At 42.7% G+C, this 14,499-nt stretch overlaps 1 protein-coding gene across 1 annotated transcript in view; it reads right to left on the minus strand.

The window, feature by feature from the left end:
• Positions 1 to 13,479, minus strand: part of LOC114667047 (calmin-like) — a 105,736-nt gene extending 92,257 nt beyond the window's left edge. Inside the window, exon 1 of the mRNA XM_028822149.2 lies at positions 13,061 to 13,479. Coding sequence (XP_028677982.1) covers positions 13,061 to 13,145 — 85 coding nt within the window. The 5' untranslated portion in view covers positions 13,146 to 13,479. The remainder of the gene's footprint in view (positions 1 to 13,060) is intronic.
• Positions 13,480 to 14,499: the final 1,020 nt, after the last annotated feature.

The following is a 14,499-nucleotide window of genomic DNA, read 5'->3' on the forward strand; positions in this document are numbered from 1 at the left end:
TCAGCTAAAGAAAAAAAAGGCTTGAAAAAAATGTTTTCAAGAAGCAACCAAAATAAAACTGGATTTGACCATCGAGTCTACAAGCAACACTGACTCAGGGGTATCTTCATTAAAAATGAACTCTGGAGCAGTGAACTTTACTGGAAACTATCTCAGCCGCTTTGCCCACAAGCACTCTCACTCACATGGGCCAATTAACCACGATTAACCTGTCCTAAAAAGCATCATATAATATACAGTATATAAACCAGTAACGGTGCACTGCTGTAACGATAACGTGCAGTGAATCCACTTGACTTGACCGTTCCTAGTTTTCATCCTCTCTCTCTGTACGTTTATCATTCGTTTGCTCTGAGGTTGATGTGCTTGTTCCTTCCTGAGCAGATCTTCTTGTCTCCACCCTAGCGGCCCGCTTCTTCTCTTCTTTCGTCGGCATCTTTTCACGTTACAACTGATTAAGTCAGTGTTTGTGTTGCAATTACTTTGTACGTTTTCTTTGATTTTTTTCACTTAAGCTAGCACTTAAGTCTTCAATCTGCTTTGAGAATGATGTAAGATATGAAGAGGTAGGGGAAGTGACAGCAAAGGTGGTAGGGAATGAGAACGGAGCCCGTATACATATGCGCCGCACGGTCGCACTGCTGCCCGCTGCAGAGAGTTGATTCTACAATAAAATAAAAAGAGGAATAACCTTGGGGGTCAATCATCACCCTGAAAGCGGACGGTAGATGTCACGTAATATAGGTGTACCAAATTTCAGGTCAGTAGGTCAAGCGGTTTGTGCGCTACAGGTGATTTAAAATCCTGGACAGACAAACAGACAGCCACAGTAGCGTATTCTATATAAAGATCAGATATCTGCTTAGCTTCAGGTGGTTTACCTGTTCTGAAGTGCAGGTGGCATGGCTGCACATTTAATTGTGTGCACTTTTCATTACAGTCCCTGCTTGTGTGTGATGCTCACTTGTAAATTTTAAGTGTTATAATAAACACCATTCGAATTACTCCTCTAGACTTTCCTGCTCTGTTTAGAGTACAAGGACAGCTCCAGGGCACCTCCAACTGGTGGCAATGGCACCACGCTGGGAGGGCCAGGGGATCAAGCATGGCCAGAGCGTTACATCTCCCGGTATGCTAAATGGCATCCCCCCTGGGCTGCAGCGGTGCCTCGGACTCCCACAGGGCCTCATTGGAGTTGGAGTTTGGTGCAGCTCTGTTGTGATCCGTAGGTGCCACCAGGGGGTGCTGCAGGAGGAGCTGCTGAGCCCTTATGGGCACTCCTTCTGCCACACCCGGAAATGAGTCACCAATCACCTGGAGCAGCAGGTCAGCCACTACTCGGGGAGCCAGAGTCAGGAGGAAGAAGACGAAGCTTGACCAGAGGAGTGGAGGAGAAGGAAGAGAGAAGGAAGAGACTTGTTTTGTGTTTGTGCTTGGACTGTGTTGTGGGCTCGTGGGAATGGGGAAGATGTTCTCGACGAGTGAAGAAAAATAAAAAACGTGTGTTTTTATAAGTGTGCCCCCTGTGTCTTTCTGTGTCGGGTTGGGTGGCTGGTACGCCTCCTAGTGGTTCTGTCACACTATACACTCAATAAGTAAAACTGTCACCATAAACGCACAATGAAGCATAAAATGGACCATCAGTGGTACCAAGAGTAGGGTAAAGGATGTGGGACAAAAGCAATTTCAGATAATAACTTGGGGGGGTTCGGGGTTGGGGGGGGGGGGGGTGTAGAAGGTCATTTAGTAAAACAAGATATCTAACACAACTGATGCTTTTGCTTTGAGAACATAAGCCGAGGTCTGTCTGGTACAATTTGGATTGATTCAGGAGATTCAGGAGGAAGAATTAGTTAATAATTTACTCTGGTCTGGAAGTATTTTTAAGTCATAATTTAAAAAGTGGTATATTAATAGGGAGCAAACAATAAAATCAAATGTGCTAATGCTATTTCTAAAATGGCAGCATATTCCAGCCCATCCCAATATGTAATTTCCACTTCTCTACTGAATCAGTGTTTTATGGGCTGGTCCTCATCCTTGGGTATAAAAGACTCTGACTAGGGACTGCAAAACAGAACTGCAATCCTGGACGAAATCCATGTGTGTTTTATATATTTATTCATTTATCGCCTTTCAGAAACCCTTAATGAAAAATGCTAAGCCATGCAGTGCAGGGGTGTTATCCTAGAACAAGCTCCCTGAACTCCCGTTAATCATAACTGCTTCAAAGCAGCTCCTTTTATAATGCGTTCTTCACAAATACACCGTGAGGCTCTTTATCAAAGCAACAATAACTTAATTTGAGGTAACTGGGGCAGTGGATGTGAGAATCAGTGCCATTAAGCATACTTAATGGCGGTCTTTGAGGACTGCCGGCAGTGAGGGGGTACCATTCCAAACAATTCCGGCTCTTAACTCTTAATTAAGTGTGCGGTTTCATGCCAGTTTCACAATTTATTGTGTCACTCCAGAAACATAAATCAGAGCTGACTTGTGTTTTAGAGCAAATTAACAAGTAGGATTACAATCTTGCTTTGTGTACGATATTGCTGATTGGTGTCTTTTGGAATATCTTGGGTTTTTCGTTGTTTTATTCACCAATGATCAATGTTATTGAAATAGTTGCTCCTGTTTATACTCTTTGTCGTCTGACCTATTGGAAAGCAAACAGTTTTTACTGCTTCTGACTAATTAACTGGCCTCTTTCCACTTATCTTCTGTGAAATGATTCATGTTTATCACTGGTTTCAATAGATACAATTCTGTTTCTCATGTTTATCCACTCCTGTCACTTTTTTATTTTTTTGTATAGTTTTTATACTTGCATAATCCAATCACAGACTGCATAATCAGGGGTGTGGGGGCCCATTCTGGCAGCACTGGGTGCAAGTCAGGAAACAGCCCTGACCAAGACGACAGTCCACTGCAGGGGGCACACACCAGTTTAGAACTGACAGCACTGGGAGTGCGGGCAAAGTCCTCACGAACAACAGCTGGGTATGGCATTCAAACCCGGGGCACTGGACCTCTGCTTCTCACGTATCAGTAGGCTTCTCTGCTTAAATGTACATTTCATAAGAATCAACCAAAATCAGATTAACCTGTTAATGTTTCTCCTCAAACCTGCTTTTGTGACTTGCCTCTTCAAATGTGGCAAAGCTTAGGCCTGGATTAATAATAGCTAATAAAGTCATAATCCTTTATGATACAGTACAGAGATGATATAAAGTGGTATGCTAACATATTACAGTAAGCTGAAGTAAAATGTCACAAAGCTAATGTCTTGCTTTACTGCTTTTGTTTACAAAGCTGACTTAACATTTCCATGCTACTGAAGCACAAAACTTCATTTAATTTGCCAAAATGTTTCTGCTGCCAACCTGCTGTTGTCTTTTTATTCATCATATACAATATCATGATCTTCCAGAACACTAACACATGCTGTCTTTGCATTACCACATCCCAATGTCCACACTGGAACTGCTGAACTCTGCGTTGTTAACATTCAGCATGGCAGCTCTCGGCTCCTAATCTGGGATCCTGAGTTGGTTTGGCGTGTGGTGGGTGAGGCAATGCGCGGTATCAGCGCCCGCTCCTAACCTCTCTTTACAAGATCTGGCACTCGTGGGGTTTCTCCGAGTCCTAGAATGTGATTCGAACTTTAGTTTGTTTTTAATTAAAGGTTACTTTTGTTTGTGAAGCTGTCTTTACACAGCTTCTCCGCTGTTTTATAAACGAACGCCATATAAGTCCGTCCTTTCTGCTTGCTTCGCGGTTCTGTTGTGGTTTATTGTTCGTCTATTACGATTGTTTTTATAAACGAACGCCATATAAGGCCATCCTTTTTCCTTCCTTTGCCAAGGAAGCAGCCTTTTTATTTAATGCACGGGTTCTCTGTTGTTTCATTGTTCGTTTATTACGATTGTTATAGTTGTCTTTGTATACCACGTTGTCAGTTCAGCACTCCGGTTGTAATATGAGCAAGCCGTGGAAGCTTACTGTTGAGAATGCAACGTATAGTTGTACAGGAGAAAAATGGCAATCTTTTGTAGGTCTATGAACTTAATTTATGCCTGTATGCGTCAGTCGCTTCATATTCTTTTCGTACCTTATCAATTGTGTGAGCTAAACCATTTACAGATAAACATCACAAAGACAAAGGAACTGGTTTTGGACTTTAGGAAGCAGGCTCCTTTTCCCACCCCTGTCACCATCAGAGGAACGGATGTTGAGGTGGTTGAGGACTACAGGTACCTGGGGGTACACATTGACAGTAAACTGGACTGGTCCAAGAACACCAACACGGTTTTCAAGAAAGGGCAGAGCCTGCTTTACCTACTGAGGAGGCTCAGGTCTTTCAATGTCTGTAGGAAAATGCTGACTATGTTCTATCACTCTGTGGTAGAGAGCGTAGTGTTTTTTGCAGCTGTGTGCTGGGGAAGTAGGGTGAAGACAGCTGATGCCAACAGGCTGAACAAGCTGATTAAAAAGGCTGGTTCTGTCCTGGGTGTCAGACTGGAGAACCTGGTGGAGGTGTCTGAGAGGAGAATGCGGAAAAAGCTTCTCGGTATCATGGACAACCCCTCTCACCCCATGCACGCCTCCTTGATGGGTCATCAGAGCACGCACAGCAAAAGACTCATTGCCTCCAAATGCAGAACCGAACGCCACAGGAAATCCTTTCTACCTGTGGTAATAAGACTGTATAACTCTTCCTCATTCTGTAGGTGATCTTTTTCAGAATTTTTGTCATTAGGTCTCATTCGGTTTTTTATTTACTCATCTGTATGTTACTGAATGTTTGTTTCATCCCATCATCACATGCTGCTATCTCATTTATTCATGGCACAAACACTAAGTCACTTTTCATAACCACTTGCACTAATAATCTGTTGTTTTATTATATCTGTTTTAGTTTTAGTTATAGTTGTTTGTTGCTTTGCACAAATTAGTTATATAGTTACAATACAAACTATTAGTTATAGTTATAGTTATTTGTTACTTTGTTTAGAGTTATTTTGTTATTCTGTTTGCACTATTACTACTGTTCTTTTTAAACTGTTTACTACCTTATCTTTATTCCTCTTGTTGCACTGAGCATGTAAATGACAAAAGAATTTCCCTCGGGATAAATAAAGTTCTTATCTATCTATCTATCTATCTATCTATCTATCTATCTATCTATCTATCTATCTATCTATCTATCTATCTATCTATCTATCTATCTATCTATCTATCTAATGTGTTTTTTGAACAGTTTTGATTCATCGAAGTGATCACTCATGCTGTGTTCAGTCAGTTCACGTGAGCCACTCTCTTGTGTGATGTTGCGATGTCCACGGCTTTATTTAATGTTAGCTAAGACCCGGCACTTAAAAGTTTCTCGCTACAGCAATTTTAACTCTGTTTCAAAGTGATCCAAAGTCTCGTTTATACCTCGTGTCTTCTCATTAAACTTGTATCTCGCGAATATGGTATTGCAAACGGCAGGGGGAGCGTTTCTATAAACTTAATTTAAACTTACGGTATACACCGTGCTTTTATGCGTCACTCGCTCACTTCTTATTGTTTCGCTGCCTTCTCAATTGTGTAATGAATGTTTTCTTCAGCGCTCTTTGTGGCTGTTCCTTGTTTTCAGTTCACATGATTACGTGGGAGGTGTGATGACGCGATACGCGACTCCGCCTCCCACAGCCATCGAGCTGCACTCCATTACAGTATATGGACAAAAAAGAGGTTCCAGTTATGACCATTACGTGTACAATTTCAAAATGAAACCTGCCTAACTTTTGTAAGTAAGCTGTAAGGAATGAGCCTGCCAAATTTCAGCCTTCCACCTACACGGGAAGTTGGAGAATTAGTGATGAGTGAGTGAGTGAGTGAGTGAGTGAGTGAGTGAGTGAGTGAGTGAGTGAGTGAGTGAGTGAGTGAGTGAGTGAGTGAGTGAGTGAGTGAGTGAGTGAGTGAGTGAGTCAGTGAGGGCTTTGCCTTTTATTAGTATAGATGAAGTGGATGACCGTGAGATCAGTGAAGGTTATTTCTAGCAAGATGGGGCGACCTGTCACACATCAGCTTGCAGCGTGGCACAAACTGAATCGTTTTTTGGCAATCCGACCATTTCAAAAGGACTATGGCCACCTCCAGATTTCTTCCATTAGGAAGTGCTGAAAAGAAAAGTGCACAAGAACAAGTCTCATATACTGGAACAACTACAGTGAAACATTGACCAGGACACTGCTGCCATCACCCCTACCATGTTTGCGGATAACATTGTCAATATGGAGCGCCGTATTTGCAAGAAGAAGGTAACCATTTCCAACACAAAATGTGATGGGGTCGTTTACACATCTATCAAGGTATGTACTGTAATTATTTAGTTTGTATCGCTTCATTATTACGTGAGTAGCACATCATAACGCGGGGGCCCACCCTTTAGAATCTCAATGTACGTTTTAACTTTGTCTTACAGTTTTGCTAAGCTTGGTTTCCATTAAATGCCACCAGAGAATGCTGCATCTTCTACTCATAGACATGACTCTGTGAAGGAGGTGGTGCACAGCTGGATCAGATATAATTGGGCTTAATCATTATCTCCTTGACGTGGAAGGTGGTGAGCTTCCTTATTTAAAGTGTTGTTCAGAATTTCACTTACTTTTAAGAAAGTCATGTGGACATCAGCACACGTATGTGAAGATGCCAAGACACTTTGTTTGCTTCACATGGCAATTCCCCTGCTTTGTTCAGGTATATGCCAGTTTTGGTAATTGTCAGGAATTACCTCAGATTATATCAGAACTCGATGAGGGCACTGCCAGCTTGACTTTGCAGGATGCTTTGTTTTACAAATGCACACAACCCAAGAATGCAGCAGGAAATTCCTCAGACAACCTGTATTTGTAAAAGCGATCATCGTGTCCACACTTAAAAGAGAGATAGTGCTGTGGATGAAGAGAGGACAGAGGGATGGAGCGAGACTGAAGGTGTTGGCACACTGTTTAGGGCAGGACAGCCACCCAGACAGAACAAAAACATGCTAAAGCAGGTCAGGAGAGGCAGGAAGGTTTAGTTGGCGTGACCTGTATCGTAATGACATTCATAGTAAGTAAATGCACAACTTTAAAACTGTCCTTGAACAGTTAAGTGTGGACGTGTGTACGAGCGTGCCCTCTCCTGGTTGGTTGATGCCTTATGCCCAACAAGAACTGTCTCTACACAACCCTGAAGTGAATGGATGACTAAAAAAATGAGAGAATGGATATGTAATCAACTATGGAGTATTCTGGGTACAGTTAGGTAACAGGAGGGGACCGGCCCCTCATAATGACAACAGAATTGTGGAAGATGGAAAGCCCAGACAAACATTTTAGACATTTTAAAAAGTTTGTCCAGTTCTAGGGCTAAGAATTTTCACTTGGTATTTGTCCATGTCTGATTCCTTTGCATTGCTCTCCTCATTTGCGTAATTATTTGACTTGGCTGAATATGCTCGTTTTGCCTAACACCCCATGCTTGACCTGCTGTAGACAGAATAGAAATAAATCACATTAAAATACGTAACTCAATACTTGAAAAGACTAACCATTCAAACTGCTGGAACAAGCAGAGCTGGTCAAATGTTAACTGCTCTGTTGTTCTGGACAGTTGCACTAGCATTAGAAGAATGGATGAATACTGTAGAACTGTACGGGCCCCCTTACAATCTTTACTTATAATAAGTTAAAGACCAGATGCACCACCTTCTTGTTAATAACAGGGCTGCTTCAATTAAACATGTCTATTAGAATCCATGGTGAGCATCAAGAATGCCCCTGCCAAAAAAAAAACTACACAAAACTATTATACAATGTCACCAGCAAGCAACCGCTCAGAGTGTCACCCCTCTCCCCTTCATATCCACGCAAGCAGAGGGTGATTGTGAACCCAGGGCCTCTGCGTCAGAAGTGAATATTTATCCAGCTTCGAGTAAGGAATTTCCCATGCTCAGCTGAGCAAGCAGACCTCTGGACCTCTGCCACAACGGAGAGGGTATGATGTTGAACATCGGCTCTCTCAGCCTTACGGACCCTCCCTACGCTTATCGCTACTCGCTGGAGTCATTTGGGGGTTTGTCTGGACCACTTAGAGTGCAGGCTGGGGGCAGCAAGTGCAAGGAAGAGGTGACTCTGTAACGTGGTACCCTTCCAGCTTTAAACTGACAGAGTGTCCGAGACTCACTTACCCAAGTTCTCCTTTAGCTCAAATGGAGAAGCTCCTGCTTACTGACTGGCTAGGGGGACCCAATTCTCAACCCTCCTATCCATGTGAAAACCTGTAATGGAGTGGGGGGGTGGGGGGGTGACCCTGAGTGATTCCTTCACGGTTACACAAGAGGAAAAGAAATGGACGGCAGGGCCGGTTTACTGACTTAAATTATTTCACTTCAAATCATCCTGTTTGCTGGTGTTATGTTTGATTTTTCTAGCTATGTTGACAAAAATCTCGTCAATCTTACATTGAGACCACTAATGTTGAAACAAATCCGCTAAATGATTTTTCTTTTAACAGACGTGGAATCAGCCTCGGGGACTCTTGTCATGATTTATCTATTTAATGATAATCTCACTCAAAAGGAATACTTTTTGCAATTCTCATAACTTGCTCTGCCCATTTTACCTCATGCACAGTTACATGAAGTCGATTCATCTTAAACTAAACCAGGTTTATGTACACCAAAAACATTTTTGCCATAAAGTATATAATATTTTACATAACAATTTTCCCCTTTTGTAGCACAGTGGTCTATGGGATCCACAGACTTTTAAACAGACTTTCAGTGCATTTATTTTTCCTAAATTCCATAGGTTTTGTATTGTTGTGACACTTTTTTGATACACTAACTTGTCACCCTCAGTGCATCACAAAAGCATCTTTTTATTTTTTATTTTTGTTTTTGCTTCCAATACAACATGACACTTAGCGTTACTATTACAAGAACAGTGCAGTCAATCAAAATGAACAAAGAAGTTTTATATTTTCTACCATTTATGGTAATAAAGCATAAATGTCTTTTTGAAAATGAATAACATCAAGTAAGTTTAGTTAGCTTTAAAATAACCAGAATGAAATAACCTCAATCTGCTGTGCTTGACATGAATTTTTTCAAAATTGCTAAAGTCGTCTACACATGGACAAATTCATTTCTTCAATAAGAATACAGAGTAAACCCAATGTATTCATTTTAATTAGGATTTACTTAATTTATCAAGGTGGAAAATCTTGACATAAAAAATTAATCATATTCAAAAATGTATTTTTTTAATGCAGTTGCAATTATGAAGAAAACTTTCTGCATCTTAACATCAGCAAAACCAAGTAACTCGTTATTGACTTTCACCGCACCAAACGGCCTCTCTGTCCAGTAACTCTTCAAGGAGTGGTCCACTCCTACAAGTACTTGGGGGTCCACATGAATGACAGGTTGCACTGGTCTCACAACACAGAGGAACTACACAAGAAAGGGCAGAGCAGAGTTTTCAACCTCAGGAGTCTGCGTTCCTTTAATGTGGGAAAGTGACATCCTTCACATCATCTACAATTCTCTGATGGCCAGTGAAGTTTTCTAAGCTGTGGTGTGCTGGGCTGGTAACATCACTTCAAGAGAGGCCCACCAAACTAACAAGCTAATTAAAAGGTCAGGATCAGTTATGGGATGCGCTCTGGAGCCCCAGTAGCAAAGGAGAGAAATAAAGCAAAACTGAGTGCCATTATAAACAATGCTGCACATCCTCTCTCTGACATAACAGCATTACGAACTTTCAGACAACAAATTATTTAGTAGAAGTGTGTCAAGAAACACTAAAGGGGTAGCATTGTGGACGCCCTGGAGGTAGCAGTGAAGGGGAGAATTAAAGCAAAACTGAGTGCCATTATGAACAATGCTGCACACTCTAACACTGAGGACTGTCAGTCAATGCACAGACGTGTGTCACGAAATGCTGTGGTGGCTCCTTTATACCAACACCAATACCCCTGCATAAACCCCTCATTGTGACTGCAGCCAAGTCAGAATTTGTCCTTTCTTTTTAATTTTTTTCCTTTTTACTCATTCTGGTGTGTGTCCATACCATACTGTCCTTATACTTATTTATTTACCTGTTCATTTATTTATTTAAAGACCAAAAGCCACATTTTCCCCTGAAGACAAATGCACTTTTCTTTCTTTCTTTCTTTCTTTCTTTCTTTCTTTCTTTCTTTCTTTCTTTCTTTCTTTCTTTCTTTCTTTCTTTCTTTCTTTCTTTCTTTCTTTCTTTCTTTCTTTCTATCTATCTATCTACCGATCACAGAATGAATGTTAAACTCACCTCCAAACAGTTGAGCTGGTAATACTAAAAACTGACTGGCCAATCATTTGTAGGCTTACATTAAAAATGAACTTCATAAAGTCGTGTTTTTTGGTGCAGGCTAATGTCCTTTGTGTTTGGGGGAAGTGACACTTGGCTGATTTTGCCAACAAGGGGGTCCAATGCAGGTCCAACGCCAGGGCAGAGCTGGGCCTTTGTGTTTAGTGATCACATCTGCCTCTGGGTGGGTCTCCTTTTGGTGCACACATTCCCATGAGTAGAAACAACCTGTCATTATCATCACTATGAGTGAGAGGGCTGGTGTTGACGAGTTGCCTTGTTTCTCTAGTATTTTATTATTGAAGAGATGTTTGGCTCATAAAAGGTTACAAAAATGTGAAACCAAAACACCCAGTCACCCACACACCTGGAACCAAAACGTAAGCTTATCATTTTGCAACAGAATGTTTGGTAATAATTGCACAGGATTAAAGTAACATTCTTGTCACTGGAGCAAGTCTGGTTTAGGAATTTCTGAATAGCTGGTGTTTAAAACGAGACTGCTTGGAGGTGATTTTGGCATCCACTCAAGTGAGACAAGCATACATATAACATGCAAAGGGCACCTTCATTCATCCGCTAGACTTGCCATTCAAAATAACTCAGACATAAACCAGTATTATGAGTGTTGTTATTATTATTATTATTGCAGACTTGGCGGATGCCTTACAGATCATAATATATTTCAATAACTTACATACAGTACACAAACAAGTTACAGGACTTGCTGGGGGTCTCACTGTAAATTGAGTTAAGTCCCTATTACAACTCAGGACTGCAGCAATGTCACTAATAGCAGCGTCAGAGGGAGACGACAGCCAGCCCTGGAAGGGTGACACCAAATAATAAGGACACAAACACGCAGAAGTGAATGAGACTCCACACAGCGGCAAATCGCCTACACTGTGCCCCTCTGCACAAAGCCCACTTTTGGGGCACCGTGCTGGCGGAAGCCCCGATAAACGAAAACGTCTGCAGCGGGGAATGCGAACGTTCACAGCTCGTAGGAAGTTGCGTGGGCTTCTGATCCCAGACACCTGTTCACGTGTTAAGAATAGCGGGGGCGCATCGCTGGCAAAGCTAACCGCCTCTCACTCTCTCCCTGCTTGCTGATCGACGTCTTATGCGTTTCTTTCGGATTAATAAATATATATATTTTTCTTTTCAGTAATTGAAATACAACTCAGTATCGCCGTTTATGCTTTTTTTTTTTTTTTTTTTTTTTTGTTTCGATACCAGTCAGAGACAATAAAAACAAAATCATATTATTACACATACACCCCCTCGCTATCCTTCTGATTTAAAATTAATCAGAAAGCTTTAAAGCGCAGGTTCCTGGATCGGGACTATTTGCTTGTCAATGACACGGGCGGAGAGTCGGTCCGGGGTGAGGATGAAGCCCGTGTTCTCGTCAGACATTAAGTCCCTCCGTCATGTCACTTCACTGCCTACGATGCAGAGCACTGAGCTGTCGTCAAGCTTCCCTCCCAATTCTGACTATGCTAACAAAAAGCCCCCGCCAGCACCCCGCATCACAACTGTCCGGACGTCTACTGGAGTACTGGGCGAGATCACCAGCCATCTACAAAATGCACACTATACAAGCATTCCTAAGAAGCCGGAGCCCTATTCCAAGGTGGGAGATGGGAATGCAACCATACTTTACTTTTACAACATATTTTAATAACACATCCAAATACAGAGAGTTCAACCCGTAATGGTCACTGCGGTGCGAACCATTGTGTTCATTAAGAATTAAATTATGTAACCCGTTTCACAGGTATATTCACATGAAGCCAGGGTTGGTTCCAGCCTTTCCCAATATGCTTTGCAGATAGGCGCCGAGTCCTGATAAACTTACGATGGTGCCAAAGCAGACAGAGGAACCAAATTACAACGATGGAATTTGTCCCAGCACCAGATCTGCTGTCCGGGTACCAGCGAGTTCCCCTCCCTTCACATCCCCAACTCTTCCGTGTAAATGTGTTCTGTATGGGTGGGTGTCACCTCCAAAGTTAACCAAGCTTTGTATCACAGCGCTACGATGGTCCTCCGCTGCACCCCACCTGCACTACGGATGGAGATTTCTTTTTTAAAGTTCCTTCCATCCCATGAAGTGCTGTTCACCACCGCCTAGTGGGAATCGCCTAGCATTGAACTTGCTGCATCGTTCCGAAAATAGAACAACTGCGCGTCTACCAAGAATAATATTATAATATAACCACATACAACAAAATGATATGCAGCGGCGTTTCCTGAAAATGAAGGTTTCACATCAGCAAATTCATTTGGAAATAAGGCTTCATCCGTATGAAATCGACTAATGTTTACCAACATCGCGCCAGAGCATTACTGTGTGGCTATAAGCGACCACCCATTGAGCTCGGGCGCTTGTCGCTGGGACCCAGCAACTCGCGAGAACGTTTACAAAGTGCTTACTTACGCCTATGGACTATCCCATAAAGAGTTCCAGCAGTCAGCTGATCGCGTCACGAAACACCGGTGACCGGTAATACCGGTGTCTAAGAATCCTGAACGCGATTTGTGGAATGCACATCCTGCTACACAAAGCCCCTCGTTTATCAAGATGAAGAGAGAAAACGCGAGGAATCGCGGACTTGTGGCATCTGAAGCAAACGTACGAGCAGCACACACAAGCAGTCTGCTCTCCGCCTTACCTTGTAGATTGTGAACTCGGATGTCGCTGATCTGCCCGATAAATTCCTCCCGTTCAAACCAGTCGTCCCATTCGTGTCCTGCCATCGAGACCCCGACGAAAGCTGTTCCGACAAAAATGGACAATGACAAGAAACAATTCCCTGGAAGGAAGTGAAAATCCACTTTTTGCGTCCGACAGGTTCCGGAGCCTTATAATTGCGCTCCAGCTCAGCTCCGGCTTGTTATCGCTCGCTTAACCCCGGGAAAGAAGCTCGCTCGCTCGCTCGCTCTCAGTCAGTCGCGCATTGTGCTGCTCGTTGGGAAGTTACTTTTCCGTGTGACGCCACCACCGGCCAAAAGAGCGAAAAAGAAGCACCTGGTTAAGATTTACAGGAAAAGCTACGCCCGCCTGCCAGTCCGCGTGCCCGCCTCCAACAAACGCCTTCTGTCTGCAGCAGCAAAGGGAAAGCGAAGGCGCGCGCGCCGCCGATTAGGACTCGGGTTTGATTTAAATTGCAAATCGCACTAAATCGCTCCTTTCTAGTATTTCACTGACGAAGGCATCAGCAGCTAGAAAGAAGCCTCGATCGACACGTCTCTCCTAAGACCATGTGCTCAGTTATCCATGCGTGTGCTGCTTGAATCAAGTTTACCAAACGTGAAGGCAAAGACCTGGGTGAGTCTGCCATTGTGCCAGCCTTCAGTTCAGAATCTGCAGGATTATTAGAGACCATCAAGGACGGGTGAAGAGAAACCTGAATAAATAATCGTTCAATCCCTAAATCAGAGGATCTAATTGATCTTGTTGAGGTTAAGACTGAAGAAAGGAATTCAGGTTAGCAAGGCTGTCAAAGGGTTTTGTGTATTCGGAGAACATCACTAACTAAAGATGGTCTAAGGTTAGCGCATCTTTATATTTCTATGAACACGCTTATCCAATTTAGGGTTAAAGGTCCAGAGCCAAACCAGACAGCACTGGGCAGAATGTAAGAACCAGCAATTGAAGAGATGCCAGCCCGTTGAAGGGTACGTTCACTCATACTGGCCCGTTGAGGATCACCTCACTAAGCTCTCTCTCTTACAGTGACATGATAGACTTAATAAATACTCGCTGAGTAAACAAACACTATAGAATATAGAAATGCTGGCTAGGGCCTCTTATTCCTCTGAAATACCCTCAGTTCATCATGGCATGGATTCAAGGTTGGAAGAAGACTTCTTCAGGCCCCTGGGTGACTTAGCTCATTAATGGAGTGTTGGTCACACTTTTAACAGACACGGGCTGTTTACTGCAGTGTGGTATTTCTCACTCTTGATTTCAGTGTGGCACTTGATAACTTCATCACCAACCCACCCATGCCCCCCTTGGTCATTTCTACTCATGGATATTTAATCATTTCATTGACCAGGTAGAGGCCCCTTGGTCATTTTTACTCATGGGATTGTTTCATCATGCTGT

This window comes from Erpetoichthys calabaricus, chromosome 16 (assembly GCF_900747795.2).
Source record: "Erpetoichthys calabaricus chromosome 16, fErpCal1.3, whole genome shotgun sequence".
In the NCBI taxonomy this organism is placed as follows: domain Eukaryota; kingdom Metazoa; phylum Chordata; class Cladistia; order Polypteriformes; family Polypteridae; genus Erpetoichthys; species Erpetoichthys calabaricus.